Below are 14,391 nucleotides of genomic sequence, written 5' to 3' on the forward strand. Positions count from 1 at the left end.
TTCATAGGTCAGAAACTCTCCGATTTAATGTTGCTGCCATGGCACAGCCCCATGAACATTTTCACAGACCGAAACCTATGTTTCAAGGTTGGGTCACTCAGAAACTGATGTTTGTTTTAGTTTTTCCACCCGATCTATATAAGCCCGAGTATCTGGGTTTATATTAAAGTCTGTGGGATCAGCCTCAGTCTTTGTTTGTCCTGACTGGGATTATTTGTTGTTTGTCTATCTCCTTTCCTCCTTTTTACTGTCTATTTTAAATTTCTTCCTTCTTGCTTTTCTCTTTTCCCACTTTTTTTCCCCATGTTCTATGGCTGTGTGGAATGGGATGTTTTACTCTGGTGTTACATACACGAGCGGGGGGAGGTCTGTTCAAACTGCACCAATTTTTCCTCTCACTACCTGCCTGTAAACAGAAAGGTGTTTTAAGTTGATTTCTCTTTAATGAGCAGTGGCATATTTCCCAGCCCCTCGGTTTATTGTGTGATCCAATTCCGACTAATAACCCCACAGCAAATGGATGAACTCAAAAAGGTTTGTTTATTGCACGTACTCAAAAACCGTGACCCACTCCATACTTACAGTAAAGAGAGAGATGCAGAAAAGAAGGTTTCACAGGATAGAACTCACAGAGAAAATAAACATTGGCTCATGTGAGGTCCAGAATCCAAGTCCTGTGGAGGGTTCCTTCATGGAAGTCAGCGGGCTCAAAACCGGTGGTGTAAGATTAGCTTTTCCAGTTGTATTGACTTCACAGGATGCAATGGGCATGGAGAGATGTTGCAACGGTAAATATAGCCCCCGGCGGGAGAGGGACACACCCAGCCTGGCATAGGTTGGCTGGGGGACAGTGCAATGGGTGGGCTCTCAGGGCAGCCCCACGGGAGGTGTTCCCCATATGTATGTGGGGGAGAGCTGATGCCTGTGAGTGAGAATGCCCCGAGACTGCAGTGCTGGGAAGGAGAAGGGGGGAGAGTGCCTCCGAGATGACATGCTGGGGGGGATATCTAGGGAGAGTGCTGGGGGCAGAGTGGGGGGAAAGCGTGGGGAGGAGAGGGGGCAAAGGGAGAAGGAGTGCCCCCGAGACTACATTGCTGGCGGCGAGAGGTGTAATATTGCCCACAATACTGCAGTGCTGGGGGGCGTTGACCCATTGCTTGTGCTTTGGTGGTGGTGGAGGGGAAATTCCTGAGGGGGTTGCTTCGTGGCAGGGGGAGGGGGGGTTGGGGGGGCATTTACTTTATGTGCTGATCGGGGCAACCTTTAAAGATGGTGCCCCGACTCAATGGAGCCGCCCTTGCCAGCTCTATCAGGCCCTCCCCGCCTCCCCCAGCGTAAACTCAGCCCACTCATAAATTGCCCTTAGTGTCCAAAAGGTTTGTTGGGTTGCGGAGAAGGGGTGAAGGTGTGGGCTTAAGGGTGCTCTTTCCAAGGGCCGGTGCAGACTCGATCGTCCGAATGGCCTCACTCTTCACTGTAAATTCTATGATTCTATAACTACAGTGTAAGGGAGGAAAGGGGCAGATTTGGAGGGGGGCGGGGGGGTGGAGGAGGAAAGAGTGCCACCGAAACTACAGTGCTGGAGGGGAGATTGCCCCGAGGCTGCGTTGCTGCTTAAAATCAGGGCGACCAATTTTGCTATCCCATCTTCCAACCTGCGGTTGAAATATTCAAAAAGCACAGACTAGAGCTAGTTTCTTGGACCTTCCTGGGTTCTGTTGCTTAATGTCATACTTGGCTGTTTCATTCAGACAGTGGCCAATTAGGGAATCCTTATCAGAGCCTCAGGATTAGATTTTTAATTAGTGTCACTCCTGGGCGTTCACACTTGCTAACCAATATTCTTGCTGCAATGTTGAGCTCATTTTTAAACTGCAAGTGGAATTAGTATCTCATTCATTAAATGTTTGCAATTAATGATGTCTTACTGTTTAACCAGCATATTAGATGATGCCAGGTACTTAAAGTTGTTTCCCATTGCAATTGAAGATGTATTCCCGAAGTGACTGTAGCGAAAGTCCTCTTGTTCTGTAATGTATATATTTTGGCTGATATTATGAAGTGGTACATATGAGAGAAGTAACATCAAAGTAATGTTGAATTTTAAGATGTGTCCCAGTGGTCTGCTTAGTATGAACTCGATCTTAGTAATGTCAATCTTTGGCGAATGCCATGCGTCAATGAGATGTATATACAATAGATACTTGCTGGCAAAACAAAACTGCTCAGTTATAGATTGAAAACTATGCGCTAATTCTACATCCAAAAAAAAGCACTGAATACAGTCAAGACTGTAATCTTGACTCCAGGATTCAAAAGATTATGATTTAATTCTTTGCAGTATTTGACAGCAGCTGAATCGGTTAATTTTCCCATAATTATTTCCACTCCTGAACATAGTGGGTGGAGCTTACAGGTTTGGTGGGTTGTTGATGGGGGGTGGGGATCAGCTGTCCGTTACATGTTGTATCTGATTTTACCCTTCCATTGACAATGGGCAGGCAATTTTATTTTATTATTCATTTTTTATGGGATATGAATTTTGCTGGCTACGCCAGAATTTCTTGCCCATCCCTAATTGTCCTTGAGAAGGAAGTGGGAAGCTGCTTTCTTGAAGCGCTGCAGTCCATGTGGTGTAGGTACATCCACAGTGCTGTTAAGGAGGTAGTTCCAGGATTTTGACCCAGTGACAGTGAAGGAACAGCGATATATTTACAAGTCAGGATGGTGAGTGAATTGGAGGAGAAGTTTCAAGCGGTGGTGTATCTGCTGCTCTTGTCCTTCTAGGTGGTAGTAGTGGTGGATTTGGAAGGTGTTGCCTAAGGAACCTTGGTGAGTTCCTGCAGTGCATCTTGTAGATGATACACATTGCTGCCCCTGTGGTAGAGGGAGTGAATGTTGAAAGGGCGCCAATCGAACGGGCTGCTCTGTCCTCGATGGTGTCGAGCTTGTTTAGTGCTGTTGGAGCTGTATTCATCCAGGCAAGTGGGTAGTATTCCATCACATTCCTGACTTGTGCCTTGTAGGTGGTGGACAGGCTTTGGGGAGTCAGGAGTTGAGATTCTCGCCGCAGGATTCCTAGCCTCTGATCTGCTCTTGTAGCCACAGTATTAATATGGCTAGTCCAGTTCAGTTTCTGGTCAATGGTGGCCCCCAAGATGTTGATCGTGGCAGATGTTAATGCCATTGAATGTCAAGGGGCAATGGTTTGATTCTCTCTTATTGGAGATGGTTGTTGCAGGCACGCGTGTGGTGTGTATGTTACTTGCCACTTGTCAGCCCACGCCTGGATATTGTCCAGGTCTTGCTGCATTTGCACATGGAATGCTTCAGTGACTAAGGAGTTGCGAATAGTGCTGAACATTGTGCAGTCAGCAGCTAACATCCCCGCATATTGTCCGTTTTGTCCCTCTGCTAACTCTGATAGTTCTGCCCATTAACTGTGTCCCCTATGTGAGTAGGAAACTTCCAGTTGTCCCATCCAAGTGGGAGTTCTTCACAAGACCCTGGAGATTGGGCTCGATCCATGTTCACTCTGAATGTGCACTTCACAACAAGGGCCACTCGGGATAGTTTCCAAGAATGAAAACTCATTCCATGCTTAAGATCAGAGCGACCAATTCAAACATCCCATCTTCCAGATTTTCTAACAGCACAGACTGGAGCTAGTTTCCTGGAGCTTCCTGGATTCTGTAGCTTAATGTCATGCTTGGCTGTGTTCTCCAGACAGTGGCCAATTAGCGAATCCTTATCAGGGCCTCAGGATTAGATTTTTAATTAGGGTCGCTCCAGGGTGTTCACACTTGTTATCCAATATTTTTGCTGTCTGAAGCAACAGAAATGAATTTTTAAACTAGCAATCAGAGGGTTAGATTAATAGTTTAAAAATTCAAGTTTGAAGAAGGTTCAGATATGTCTTTCACTGGCTAATCGTGAGTGTATACTTTCTCCGTTTTCATTTTAGACAGAACAAATTGGAGGAAGCGCTGCTATTCTCGGGCCAGTTTACAGACGCCTTGCAAGCTCTGATCGATTGGCTGTACAAGATTGAGCCCATGCTGGCTGAAGATCAGCCAGTGCATGGGGACATTGACCTGGTGATGAACCTGATTGATGCTCACAAGGTATGTTTAACTGCTTCTGACAAATTTGAACACTGAAAAGCACTCTCTCTCTATCCCCACCAAGCCTTCCAACGTACATTCCGATTGTCTGAAGTAAGATATCTCAGATAATTTAGGGAGTCCCGATCTCCCCCTGAGTGACTCACTTGTGCTTTATTCAACAAGTTAATTTTTTGTCATTGTGTCTGCCTCCAAAACCTTAACTCGGTTGCTGCTCGAAGTCCAGTCTCAGGTGGTTTGGATTTACAAGTGGGTGTACATAAAATCTTATTTTAGATCTTTTAAAGCACAATTTCTTCAGGACAATAAGCCCTATGTATATTTATAAAAATCAACTATAAACTCCTGAGCATTCCAGCTCAAAGGCCAGCTGCTGTGACAGGTAGAAGCATTTTTGAGCAAGGGCAATATTTTCCCTCTTAGCTACTCCACCCCACCCACATTAGGCCAGATCACATGAAAGTTCCCCTCTTAATTTCCTCTTGCTTTCAGTTAAATGAGGCCACCAGTGTTGATCTTGCTGTGATTGGTTTCCCATGGACTGATCAGACGAGGATCACATGGAGAGGTGATCCTGTTAATTTTTGTGCAGATTGGAGGAGTTGTAATATCTACAGCTCATCTCTCTGCTGTTTTGATTATAGTACAGGTAGCGCAAATAACCTAACTCTATTTAAACTTTGAGAAATCCCCCCCCATTACGACATTTATATAGCCACTTTAACATAGTTAAGGTCCCAGGGCATTTTCACATGAGTGATTATCAAACAGAATTGACCACTCAGCCTCATGAGGACCATTGAGAAATAGTTTTAGGGAGTTTTATTTAAAGGAGGATAGCGACAAAGAAAAGTAGAGAGATTTAGGGAAGGAATTCAGGAGCTTAAGGCCCAGTCAGCTTTAAAAAAACCCAGACTGCCATTGTTGGAGTGATTAAAATTGGGGATACACACGAGGCCAGAATTGGAGAAACAGAGATTTTGAAGGGTTGTGATGCTGGGACAGATTGCCCTGTGCTAAACATATGGACCGGATTCTCCGTTCAGGGGCCCAAATGCTCCCACCAAAGGAGAATCGGGACTGGTCTCTGCTCGTGCTAGGAATGGCTCCTAGGTGCGTGTCTCTCACCTTCACCATGCAAATATATGCATGGGGGAGAGCTCGCCGGGTTACATTGGAATCCTGGGGCGAAATTCTCCGGAAACGGCGCGATGTCCGCCGACTGTCGCCCAAAACGGCGCCAATCAGACGGGCATCGCGCCGCCCCAAAGGTGCGGAATGCTCCGCATCTTTGGGGGCCGAGCCCCAACATTGAGGGGCTAGGCCGACGCCGGAAGAATTTCCGCCCCGCCAGCTGCGGAAACGGCCTTTGTTGCCCCGCCAGCTGGCGCGGAAATGACATCTCCGGGCGGCGCATGCGCGAGAGAATCAACAGCCGCCGAGTTTCCCACGCATGCGCAGTGGAGGGAGTCTCTTCCACCTCCGCCATGGTGGAGACCGTGGCGCAGGCGGAGGGGAAAGAGTGCCCCCACGGCACAGGCCCGCCCGCGGATCGGTGGGCCCCGATCGCGGGCCAGGCCACCGTGGGGGCACCAGGACCCCGGAGCCCGCCCGCGCCGCCTTGTCCCGCCGGTAAGGTAGGTGGTTTAATTTACGCCGGCGGGACAGGCAATTTATCGGCGGGACTTCCCGCCCCCGCCGAATATCCGGTGCTGGAGACTTCGGCAACCGGCGGGGGCGGGATTCACACCAGCCCCCGGCGATTCTCAGACCCGGCGGGGGGTCGGAGAATGTCGCCCCTGGTATCAGGCCGCCATTTTGAGCGGGCAGCCCGATCCCGAGGTCTGGTGACAGGTTCCCCTCCCGCACCACTAATCCTGCCCGTTCCCCACTGATAATTCTCTCCACCACCCTCTCCCCACACATGAACAATCCCCCTCCCACAGCATCCACGAGCCCCCACTCCCCAACAGAGACCCCTGCCTGAAAGCTGAAGAGCAGAACAGACAGTAGTGAAAGAGCACTGTAAATTCACTTACCCTTCCCTAACATCTGCTGACCCAGACAAAAGTAGTGAAAGAAGCAGCTGTTACAAGTGTCAGAGGCTTCCTCAAAAACCAAGTACACTTGAAAAGGCTCCAATTCCACGACAGACTTTGAAATGCAAAACTCCCATTCAATATCATACAACAATACATCACACTAGCCGGTGATTGACAGTTGTATTAGTTCAATGATTGATGGTGGATTGTTTAATTATCATTCCCTTCATGTTTTAATGCATCTCAAGTACCGTGCTTTGATGCCGACCACAATGTTTATAAACACTCTTGCTATAATTGACAGCTCCTTGCCACATCAAAAGGAGGCTGGAGGCTAAGTGCTTTCTGCTGTAAATAAAAGGAAGTGAAACTACTGGGGGGCGGGGGGCGGGGGGCGGGGGGGGGGGGGAGGGGCAGAATTTACTTTGTGGGGGGCCAGATCTGTTTTTCGGGAGAAGCTCTGTTCTCCATCCAATCGGAAATAGAGAATCAACCCCATGGTGTTCATTCCTGAAGAGTCCCTCTGAATGTATAATGGAACTGAACCATTTTATGTGCAGGTCTTCCAGAAGGAGCTGGGCAAACGGACCAGTGGTGTCCAGGCCCTCAAACGCTCTGCCCGTGAACTGGTGGAGGCCAGCCGTGATGATTCCTCCTGGGTCAAAGTGCAGATGCAAGAGCTTAGTACTCGGTGGGAGACTGTGTGTGCCCTCTCTGTGTCTAAACAAGCCCGTTTGGAGCAAGCCCTGAACCAGGTAAAAGATTATAGCCCACACGTGAATTACAATAAATCAAATGAGAGCTTTTAACTTTTTTTATATTAAGAAAGTATTTTTTAAATTCTTGGTTTACTGCCCTCCTGAGAGCACAGTCTGCTCATTATTTGAGAATCACCCTATCTTCAGCATGACCGCCAGGTGGTCAAGAAAGTACGCGTTGTCTCTGTTTGTGCTAACTTCTTCCATAAGGGTCACTTCAGGTGAGCCTGAGCACATCCTCACCTGCCATGCATGTCCACACACAATCGCTGAATAGTGGCAATGGAATCAGAAACTCAACTTTGAAAAAGTTATTCAAGTACTACCACTCGTCCTGCTCTTTCCCTATAATTTTCCATTATGAATTTATCAACCAAAGTCTTGGCTAATTTTTGGCTTGACCATGATACCCCAAGAGCGTTAAGGGCAAATATCACACCCCAACTAACTTCATCCCAGTCCAAAGAGTGAACCTCAAGTCTTTCTCAAAGTTTCACCCTCGACCGTGCCTTTAATCACCTGAGTTCTCAACCAACTCTGTCTCCATATTTAGTTGCCAGAATTCTCCGGCCGTTGTGATTCTCTTTTTCCCGGCGGCGTGAGGTGGCTTCAATGGGAAATCCCATTGACAAGCGGCGGGAAGACAAAATCATGCCGCCAGTGAATGGCGCGCCGCCAAGAAACACGCAGCTAGGGGACCGGAGAATTCATCCCAGTTTGAAGCTAGCTTTCTTGAAATTTATTTATTTTTCTTCTCTCCTGTTCTTGTTCAAAATTGAAATAACTTAAAAATTAATGTTAACTTGTGGCTGACAAGTTGTGACTGGTCTTGACAGATATATGTTGTACTTACAGGCTGAGGAATTCCACTCTGCTGTGCATGTGTTGCTGGAGTGGTTGGCTGAAGCTGAACAGACCCTTCGTTTCCATGGCGTCCTTCCAGATGATGACGAGGCTCTCCGTGGGCTTATAGAGCAGCACAAGGTTGGAAAGAAGCTAAGCAAATACATGGGCGTTTAAATTGATTTATACCTAAATGATCCTTAGTGAGACCTGAATAATTGAGAGCACGTTGCCTTAGGTTTAGTAAATGAGGCAATAGACATTACTGAAATTACTGCTGCTGGACATTGTGCAGCTCAATGATAGGCAGGTTCCATCTGTAACGTTTTGGAACAAACTTAGGGCATCCGGTGCTATTTAAATACAATGTCTTTCTTTAGTTAAGGATTGGGTTTCTCTCTCTCTCTGGTAAAAGAAAGAAGAGAAAGGCCTCATCGGGGTAGAGAATTTTGCTGAAAATACCTTTATTGGGACAAAACGCCTCAGATGCTGGAAATCTGAAATAAGAAGAGAAATTATTGGTCAGGCGCTTCGAAGGGATGAGAAAGGGGAAATTGGGAGTAAGGAACAGAATCCTTCCAGGAAGTTGCATGGGAAGAAGTGTAATCCAGGTAGTTGCGTGAGTCAATGGCTTAAGTGTTGTCAGCTTACCCCTAGAAATAGAGATAGGCCAGAATTTGACATTGCTTGGGCGGGCGTGCATGAAATTGTGCTAGAAGATGTCAAGCGCACGTCCAACACCATCGTGCACTCGCCGATAATTAAATGCCCAATTAGACCCACTAAGGAGTTAATTCAAAGCTATTTTGGTGTAGTCTGCCTACTTTTATGGTTGGTGAGCAGGCCAATTGGCCAGGCAGCCTTCATGGTTTTTTTCGAAAAATAATTTATTGAGGCATTTATATATTTATACAACAATCACAAAACAAAACAAGCCAACAGGGCTGCAAATAACCAACTTAATTATATACCTAACACCCCACTCCCCAGCACCCCAACATCCGCAGTTTACCCCCCCCCCCCCCCCTCACTGACATCCTAACTGTTCTCGAAGAAGTCGATGAACGGCAGTCATCTCTGGGCAAACCCCTCCACAGACTCTCTCAAGGCAAACTTTTTATTTCTATCCTGAGAAACTCTGCCAGGTCACTCACCCGCACCCCCGGTTTTGTGGGCCCCCAAGTCCCTCCATTCCAATAATATCCGTCTCTGGGCTACCAGGGAGGCAAAGGCCAAGACATTGGCCTCTCTCGCCCCCTGGACTCCAGGGTCTTCTGACACTCCGAAGATCACCACTACTGGACTCGGGACCACTTTCACCTTCAGGACCTCCGACATGACGTCGGCGAACCCCTGCCAGAATCCCCCAAGCTTTCAACAGGCCCAAAATATGTGGAGTCTGCCACGATGTTCCGCAGCTTCAAAAGCTACCCGTTTATTTATCAAGACCACTATCCCCCCTCATCTTCAAATCCAATCCAGAATGACCTACCTGCCTAGTTTGATCCCATATCTTCAGATGCGTTTCTTGTAGAAATTCCGCGTCTGCCTTTAGGTGCCTCAGATGTGCGAACACGCGAGCCCTCTTGACCCGCCCATTCAACCCTCTCACATTCCATGTGATCAGCCTGGTCGGGAGCGCGCCCCCCCCCCAGCCCCAGCCCCTGCTGATCAGCCATATCTCCACCTGTGCCAGCCTGCGTCCCGCACTCTCTCGGGCCCGCCCTCATATGTCCACCATCATCGACCCCTCCCATACCACATTTCAAACACCCCTTCCCTGTCAGCAGTCCCCCCCCCCCCCTTTCCCCCATTCAAAGGCCCCCTCTTCCAGCCACATCTCGAACATCCTGGCCACGTACGAGCCCGCTCCGCTCCCTCTGTGCCCTCCGGGTTCAGTCTCCAGGACCGGTTCTCCAAATCCTGCACCTTCTCCTTGAACCAGGTCACCCCCCCCCATCACCCCCATCTCGTCTGCCATCGAAGTAAGCTGCTCCTCGTGCTCCCCCATCATCTCCTCCTCCTCCTGGATCGCCTGGCTCTGAGACTCCAACCTCCGCTCCATGCAGTCGATCCCCTCCTAAATCAGATCCACCATCCTCACCATGTCCTCCAGAGTCTCCTTTCTCTGCTGACTAACTTCTCATCTAAGAAGTCCACCAGCTGCTTCATAGCCCATTGAGATGTTAGGATCAGTCCCTTGCCCTCCGCCATTGTCCTCTGTGTCCCAGGTATAGCTTCTCTCTCCAACTGCTCCTTTCGCTTAAAACTACTTCTGGTCCACAAATCCATCCACCGGTGGAACACTCTCTCCTTCCATCACTCTTGCACCTTTTACCATGAACAAGTCCACCCGTTAGCTGGGGAAAAGGTCCAAAAACACCGCCACGAGCAGAAGCTGCCAAATGTGCACCCATGGCCACCACCGGAAGTCGGGCAGCCTTCATGTTTTAGCTACAAACCCAATCCAGGGTGGGATGAAATGTCAGGGCTGAAATAAAATTTTAAAAGGTGTCCGGGGACTGAGGTTTATGTTTGAATGTGCTGCCGAGACACAGTTCGTAGTGTTTTTTACCATCGTATTCAATTTGTAGAGGTCGGCAGCTTCTGAAACAGCTCCGTAGCAGCTGCGCACTAGCCCGCCAAGTGTACGCGGCCAATGGTCGTAAAATTTGGACCGTCGAGTATTGGGAAAGGGAAGAGTTGGAGATGGACCACGTGAGGTCAAGGAAGTGTGAAAATTGAAAGCCAAGTTGATTTTTAAAAAAAATCCCAGTTTAGTGCAAGAATGGGAAGTGGCACCAATGCAACCATCAATGTACCGGTTAAGGAGGAGATCCGAGGAGGATGAGGACAAAGTGTTCCGTGTATTCCACAAAAAGTCAAGCATAGCCAGGACCCAGATGCTGCCTGACCTGATTACTTGCAGCTTTTTCTATGTTTTTGTCTACACTGAGTATAGAGTGGGCCTGTGGGAGTTGGTCCTCCATTTGGGGCATGTGAGGTCTTTCAGCGGTTTGGATGTATTAACCATGTTTTTCAGTTCCGGTGTAGGATGTTTGTATTTGGTTTAGAATCTGACACCCTTGTGCCTGCTGGTAATAAAACTCACTTAGAATCATAGAACCACTACAGTGCAAAAGGAGGCCATTCAGCCCTTTTGAGTCTGCACTGACCCTCTGAAAGAGCACCCTACCTAGACCCACTCCCCCACCACATCCCCATAACTCTACCTAACCTTTTGGACACTAAGGGACAATTTAGCATGGCCAATCCAACTAACTTGCACATCTTTGGACCTTGAGAGGAAACTGGAGCACCCGGAGCAGACAGGGGGAGAATGTGCAAACTCCACACAGTCACCCAAGACCAGAATTGAATCCGGGTCCCTGGGTGCTGTGAGGCAGCAGTGCTGACCATTGGGCCGCCCATTTCTTGTTGAATCTTTTGGAGGTTTCCAAGTTTTGGAAAACATAGCATTGTTTCTTTATCCATTCACAGTCTGTGTGCACACCCAGTTTTTTTGTACCTTCAAAAACATCAGCCAGTTCTATCACGCTGTTGGTGAGGGAGAAATAGTTAGAAAGGTGTTGACTGATTAGCAACAGCAGAAATAGATGGGCAGGAGGTACCACATGAGCTTTGCAATGCCGTGTCTTGATGTTTGTAACCCAAACTGTTTGCTCTTAGTCCAAGGTTTGGATTGAATATCAGCCTGAGTGAATTTGCTGAGGTTGAATTATTTATGATTCTTCTAAAAAGAGTATTTGCTTCAGTAAAGCCAGTTTGTGAATCCGATGCCCTTATTTGCACACTCGACAAGGTGCATAATCCTTCTCTCCGCCAGACTTCCACTTGCTGCTGTACAGCAAAGCTGAGATGCGAATAACTTATTGGTTTTTGAAGAAAAAGGTGCAATATGAGTGAGCAAATTGGGCAATCTGACAGAAAATTGTCTGAACTTTGGGCTGGTTTTGTAAGTAATCGGTTAATAGTATCCTGTTCTTAAAAAAAGGAGCTTTGACCACTCAATTTTTGAAAAGGTTACCCAATATGGTGTGAGTCTGCCGCAGTAGGTAGTACAGCAACATTGCACATAACTAATGGTGGCTATGATTTGGTGGTTATGATTGCACGGAGCACTGAATCAGGGAATCTTGCAGCACAAAAGAAGGCCATTTGGCCTATCCTGCCAGTGCTAGTATTACTCCTTGTAGAAATTCAGGCCCACAGCTTGAAGAGGTGAATAAAACTAGTGAAAAAAGACTGACAGCAGAAAGAAATGTTTGCATTTGCACAGAGCCCTCACAACTCAGCAAAGAGTTCCACAGCCAAATAAGTACTTTCTTTTTCAAAGTGTAGTCATTGTTAGTGTCAGAAAACACGGCAGTCAGTTTCTGCATAGCAAGACTCCACAAATGGCAATCTGATGATTAATTAATTGTTTTAAGGGCATTGGTTGAGGGATACATATTGACCAGGATCCTGGGGAGAACTCCCCTGCCGGTGTACTTTGAAGGTGTGCTGCAGGGCATTTAATGTCCATCGAAGAGGGCAGATGGGGCTTTGGTTTATTGTCTTGTCCCACTGCAGAGCTCCAAAAGTGCAGCACTCCTTTCCTGGCGTGTCAGTCTAGATTTTTAATGCTCAATGGTTGCCACACTGAGCTAGAAATGATATAAACACTGAATCTTGTTTCTAAATTTGGTCTTCTGCAGCTTTATAGATTATTATATTTTTTCCCAGGTGGATTCACAGCAGACTTTAATCTGGGCCCCGATGACTGACTTGACTCTTGCTCTTATTTTTTAAAAGGAGTTTGTGAGGAAACTGGAAGAGAAGATGATTGAACTGAATTTGGCAGTGGGTATGGGAGAGGCTATCCTGTCAATCTGCCACCCAGACTCCATCACAACCATCAAGCATTGGATCACAATAATCCGGGCCAGATTTGAAGAGGTGACTAACTTCAAACAGAGATGTAATTGAATAGCTGCGTACATTTGAAATAATTTTTAAATGTGCTAGGCGAAAATTGACTTTTCTAGTCTTTGAGTCACTGGACCAGTCTGGAATACATTAACTCATTAGTTGCAATGTATTCCTTTAATACAAGTGTATATAATATCCATGTGGAGGTATATATATCTATATGTTAAAAAAAAGAATATATGCAAATAATCAAGCACGCATGCTGTTCTGCTATACATGCAATTAAAAGACAGTTTTCAGTACGGGATTGTCAGTCCATTTTACACACCCCGCCCACAACCCAGGATTATTGTCCCATTGTGGACATCATTGGTAACAACCCCAGTTTTTGTAATTTGGGGAAGTGAGCACAATCAATCCCCAAAATAGGGAGGCTGAAAAGAGAAATGCCTGCCCTACACCTCTCGGTCTCTCCCTGCCAGTGATGTGTCTGCGTTTCAAGTTCTAGCTTTTGCTTTTCCTCATTTTTTTCTCCACCCAAGCCTCTGTGTGAATAATAATAATATAATAATTTTTATTGTCACAAGTAGGCTTACATTAACACTGCAATGAAGTTACTGTGAAAAGTTACGGTGCCTGTTCGGGTAGATGGAGGGAGAATTCAGGGGCGAAATTCTCCGTTATCGGCGGAAACTCCGCCGACCGGCGCAAAAAACGGCGCAAATCCCACTTGCGTCACGTCATAAAAATGGGCCGATAGTCTGCGGCCCGAAATGGGCTAGCAGCGATGTAACGGGATCCGCGCTTGCGCAGTGGTTCACGCCGTGCAGCGTCATACGTGCTGCACGGCGTGACGGCTCATAAGGCCGCGCAGCTCCCCCCCACCCGACCGCAACACCCGACCGCAACACCCGACTTGATGGCTGGCCGTCGCTCAGCCCCGAGGTTCGAGTCACGCGATGTGGAGGCGCTCCTGGATGCGGTGGAGCAGAGGAGGGACGCCCTGTATCCCGGGCACGGCCGGAGAGTTGCCCCACGCCACAGCCGGCGTCTGTGGAGGGAGGTGGCAGAGGCCGTCACCGCTGTGGCCCAAACACCACGGACAGGCACCCGGTGCCACAAGAAGGTGAACGACCTCGTCAGAGCAGGCAGGGTGAGCCTCCCCATATCCCCCATATCCCCTCTCCCCCAAATCCCCCCTCCCCCATATCCCCCCTCCCCCATATGCCCCCCTCCCCCATATCCCCCATATCCCCCCTCCCCCATATCCCCCCTCCCCCATATCCCCCATATCCCCCTCCCCCATATCCCCCATATTCCCCCCTCCCCCATATCCCCCCTCCCCATATACCCCATATCCCCCTCCCCCATATCCCCCATATTCCCCCTCCCCCATATCCCCCCTCCCCCATATTCCCCCCTCCCCCATATTCCCCCTCCCCCATATCCCCCCTCCCCCTTATCCCCCATATTCCCCCCTCCCCCATATCCCCCCTCCCCCATATTCCCCCCTCCCCCATATCCCCCTCCCCCATATCCCCCCCTCCCCCATATCCCCCCTCCCCCATATTCCCCATATCCCCCCCTCCCCATATCCCCCCTCCCACATATCCCCCCTCCCCCATATCCCCATCCCCCATATCCCTCCTCCCCCATATCCCCCATATCCCCCCTCCACCATATCCCCCATAT

General features: G+C 48.3%; 1 protein-coding gene across 20 annotated transcripts in view; it reads left to right on the forward strand.

The window, feature by feature from the left end:
• The window catches only part of dst (dystonin), a 779,292-nt gene that overhangs the window by 725,391 nt on the left and 39,510 nt on the right, over positions 1–14,391 (forward strand). For all 20 annotated transcript variants that reach the window (XM_072498412.1, XM_072498427.1, XM_072498428.1 and 17 more), the window contains 4 exons: positions 3,965–4,124; positions 6,727–6,921; positions 7,780–7,908; positions 12,583–12,726. In XM_072498412.1, coding sequence (XP_072354513.1) covers positions 3,965–4,124; positions 6,727–6,921; positions 7,780–7,908; positions 12,583–12,726 — 628 coding nt within the window. The remainder of the gene's footprint in view (positions 1–3,964; positions 4,125–6,726; positions 6,922–7,779; positions 7,909–12,582; positions 12,727–14,391) is intronic.

This window comes from Scyliorhinus torazame, chromosome 4 (genome assembly GCF_047496885.1).
Source record: "Scyliorhinus torazame isolate Kashiwa2021f chromosome 4, sScyTor2.1, whole genome shotgun sequence".
Lineage (NCBI taxonomy): Eukaryota > Metazoa > Chordata > Chondrichthyes > Carcharhiniformes > Scyliorhinidae > Scyliorhinus > Scyliorhinus torazame.